The 3,204-nt window shown below is 53.2% G+C and overlaps 1 protein-coding gene across 1 annotated transcript; it reads left to right on the forward strand.

Moving 5' to 3' along the window:
• Positions 1-715: 715 nt before the first annotated feature.
• On the forward strand, positions 716-2,833 carry LOC105060083 (uncharacterized). The gene is made up of 2 exons (XM_010943675.4): positions 716-1,498; positions 1,731-2,833. The coding sequence occupies exons 1-2, from the start codon at positions 858-860 to the stop codon at positions 2,416-2,418; spliced, it is 1,329 nt and encodes a 442-aa protein (XP_010941977.1). The 5' UTR covers positions 716-857; the 3' UTR covers positions 2,419-2,833.
• Positions 2,834-3,204: the final 371 nt, after the last annotated feature.

Consider the following 3,204-nt stretch of genomic DNA (forward strand, 5'->3'; position numbering starts at 1 on the left):
GCACCGTTATAACAGCCATTGTTTTAGTAATTATTTTAATATTAAAATTTTAAAAGCTTTTTTTAGATAAATAACAGCCGTTATAATTATTATAATGATAAAATAATGGTTTCGATTGGCCGTTGCTAAACCTTGGTCAATCGTCACTCGTGAGCTACGGATGGCACCAGCTGTATATAAACGATATCATATTTGGCAAACCGGAGCTTCAAGCGAACAATTAGCAAACTGCACCCCTTTCGCTTCGGATTCCAAACCGTCCCGCACCTCCTGCCAGCCTGTACCCAGACCTCCCTTCCCTCCCCCCCAAATTAAATTAACTCCCCAACCCAACCCAATGCCCTTCCGTAGTCCGTACATATTATTACCACCCCCAACCTCTCTCATTTTCTGAACCTTTTCAGATCTCCAGGCCCCACCTCCTCCCTCCCAGCACCGATCACGCCCACCCCAATTCTTTCATTTATTATTTTTTAAAAAAAAAAGCCCCAAACCAAGTGCTTTTAAAGCTTCGTTGTCTTTGATAATAGTTTTTTATATTAAATAATTATATATTTTCTTAAAGAATACAAAAGAAACGTTCCACCACTTGGTGTTGGCGAGTGAGCGGCGTACGTGCGGCGGGAGCCAGCTCACGCCCGCACGCTTCTCAATGGATTCTTCCACCAACCACTCCCAGCCCAACCCCCGCCAGCCTGTTGCTCCCCTCCCCCTCCTCTTAAACCGCTGGTCCTCGTTCCACCGCTACTTGCCTCCTCCAAGACTCGTTCACTCCCAACGCTAACTACTAATTTCGGCAAATCCATAGCCGAGAAAAAAGAGAGACAGAGAAGGAGAGAGAGCGAAAGGAAACGGAGATGGACCCGTGTCCGTTCGTCCGGGTCCTCGTCGGAAACTTGGCGCTCAAGATTCCGGTGGCGGCGCGGCCGGCGGGGGCCGGCGTCCACCCCTCCACCTCGCCGTGCTTCTGCAAGATCCGGTTAAACAAGTTCCCCTACCAGACGGCGGTCGTCCCCCTTGTACCGCCGGAAGCCTCCTTCCCCAGCGGCGGCGACCAGCACTCCGCGGCGCTGACACTCGCCGCGGTTTTCCACCTCGCCCGCGCGGACCTCGAGAAGCTCTCCGGGAAGTCGATCTTCGCGGGGGCGAAGGCCCGGCTTAAGGTGGCCATCTACACCGGCCGGCGAGGCACCACCTGCGGGGTCAACTCTGGCCAGCTCCTCGGGAAGGTGAAGCTGCCGCTGGATCTCAAAGGGGCGGACCGGCGGGCGTGCGTGTTCCACAGCGGCTGGGTCTCCGTCGGGAAAGGGTCCAAGAGCTCGTCGGCGCAGCTCTACCTCACCGTCCGGGCCGATCCCGACCCCCGCTTCGTCTTCGAGTTCGGCGGCGAGCCGGAATGCAGTCCCCAGGTGTTCCAGGTCCAGGGCTCCATGCGCCAGCCCGTCTTCACCTGCAAGTTTAGCTGCCGGAGCCTCGTCGATTGGAATTTGAGATCCAGGTTTGCTCTTCTCAAATATTAGAGTTTCCTCGTCCCGATCGAGTTTTTCCTTCTGCATTGCCGTTTCAAGAAACAAATGCTCATGGATTGCTGCTAAATAACACGTCATTTTTAGCAATTTCGAATTAAATCGCGGCAATTTCAAAATATGCTATGATTTTGGGGAAATGGAGATATGTTGGCCTGATGCGTTTTCTTGCTTTTTTCTATAATTTTATTTTCTAATGGCCAGGTCGGTGCCGGCGGAGCCGTGCAGTTCGAGAAGTTGGCTGGCGTCGTTCGGGTCGGAGCGGGAGCGCCCGATCAAGGAGCGTAAGGGGTGGTCGGTGACCGTCCACGACCTCTCCGGCTCGCCGGTGGCGCTCGCCTCCATGGTGACGCCCTTCGTGGCGTCCCCGGGGACCGACCGAGTGAGCCGCTCGAACCCCGGCGCATGGCTCGTGCTCCGTCCGGGCGACGGCACCTGGAAGCCCTGGGCCCGCCTCGAGGCTTGGAGGGAGCGCGGCGGCGGCACGAGCGACGGCCTCGGTTACCGATTCCACCTCGTCCCGGACACCGCCATGAGCGCCGGCGTCCCGCTAGCCGAGTCCACCGTCAGCACCAGCAGGGGAGGCAAGTTCACCATCGACCTCACCGGCGCCGGAGGATCGCCGGCGGGGAGCCCGAGGGGGAGCGCCGAGTTTGGTGCCGGGCCGTGGCCCTTCTCGTGGTACCGGGGATTCGTGATGTCGTCGACGGTGGAGGGTGAGGGGAAGTGCAGCCGGCCGTCGGTGGAGGTCGGGGTCCAGCACGTGGGGTGCACGGAGGACGCGGCTGCCTTCGTGGCGCTCGCGGCCGCCATCGATCTCAGCATGGACGCCTGCCGGCTCTTCTCGCGCAAGCTCCGGAAGGAGTTGAGCTCACCGGACCTGTTCCGGTGATTCTCGTCCGTCTGATTTGTCTGCAAATGTTTTGTTTTTTCCTTGCTCGTACGATCATATTAACGGCTAATTTTACCAACTGATTGGAGTTTGTTTGGTTGGTTATCCTGTCGCATTTGTACAGTGGAGGAGACTTCTGTTCTTGTGAGGATTATTTCATCCTTGTTTTGACGTGCGATTCGGCTGAAAAGTTAATTAAGTCTTCTCGGTGGTTTTTTCAGTTTACTAGCGAGGATCGGGGAATAGAGTTTAGTACTTTGTAGACAGTGGTTGTTTTAAAGTTTAATGACACTTTCGTTCTGGAAGGCATTATGGCATCATTAATGTAGGAAGGGTGCCCTTTTAGATAGATGTAGAAGGAAGAATTTTATAGCTTGTAGAGGAGGTAAATTGGCATTGTGATGTTTGCAAGGTACGTGTTTGGATCATAGGTGGTCTTGTTTTTGACATTTTTCTTGTTGTTCATAGGACAGTTTTGCCTTGTTCCGTTCCGCCTTGTTCCATCATTTAACTTTTTTATTTTTATCTTGTTCTTGGAGCATCAACTTACGGACTATTAGTGATTTTCTTGTCTTGACTGGACTGCAGATCAAATACACCACCAGTCTTGAAGCCTTAACATAATCTAGTTTGGATGCTCTTCGGTTGGTGGAGGGCATGTGTCACATGACAATAGGTAATTGGACTAGACAAGGCATTTGTATCATGTAACAACAAACGATCGGATTGGACAAAAAGTTGTTCGTCCTGGCTTTGTCCAATCTTATCTTTTGTGCTCTCTCTATC

Source organism: Elaeis guineensis, chromosome 6, assembly GCF_000442705.2.
Source record: "Elaeis guineensis isolate ETL-2024a chromosome 6, EG11, whole genome shotgun sequence".
NCBI classification, from domain to species: Eukaryota; Viridiplantae; Streptophyta; class Magnoliopsida; order Arecales; family Arecaceae; genus Elaeis; species Elaeis guineensis.

What these genes read in the sequence shown, in the direction of transcription:
- LOC105060083 (XM_010943675.4), top strand. Translation starts at nt 858, where the DNA reads ATGGACCCGTGTCCGTTCGTCCGGGTCCTCGTCGGAAACTTGGCGCTC. An exon ending in GATTGGAATTTGAGATCCAG is followed by an intron (nt 1,499 to 1,730) that starts GTTTGCTCTTCT and finishes TCTAATGGCCAG; the next exon opens with GTCGGTGCCGGCGGAGCCGT.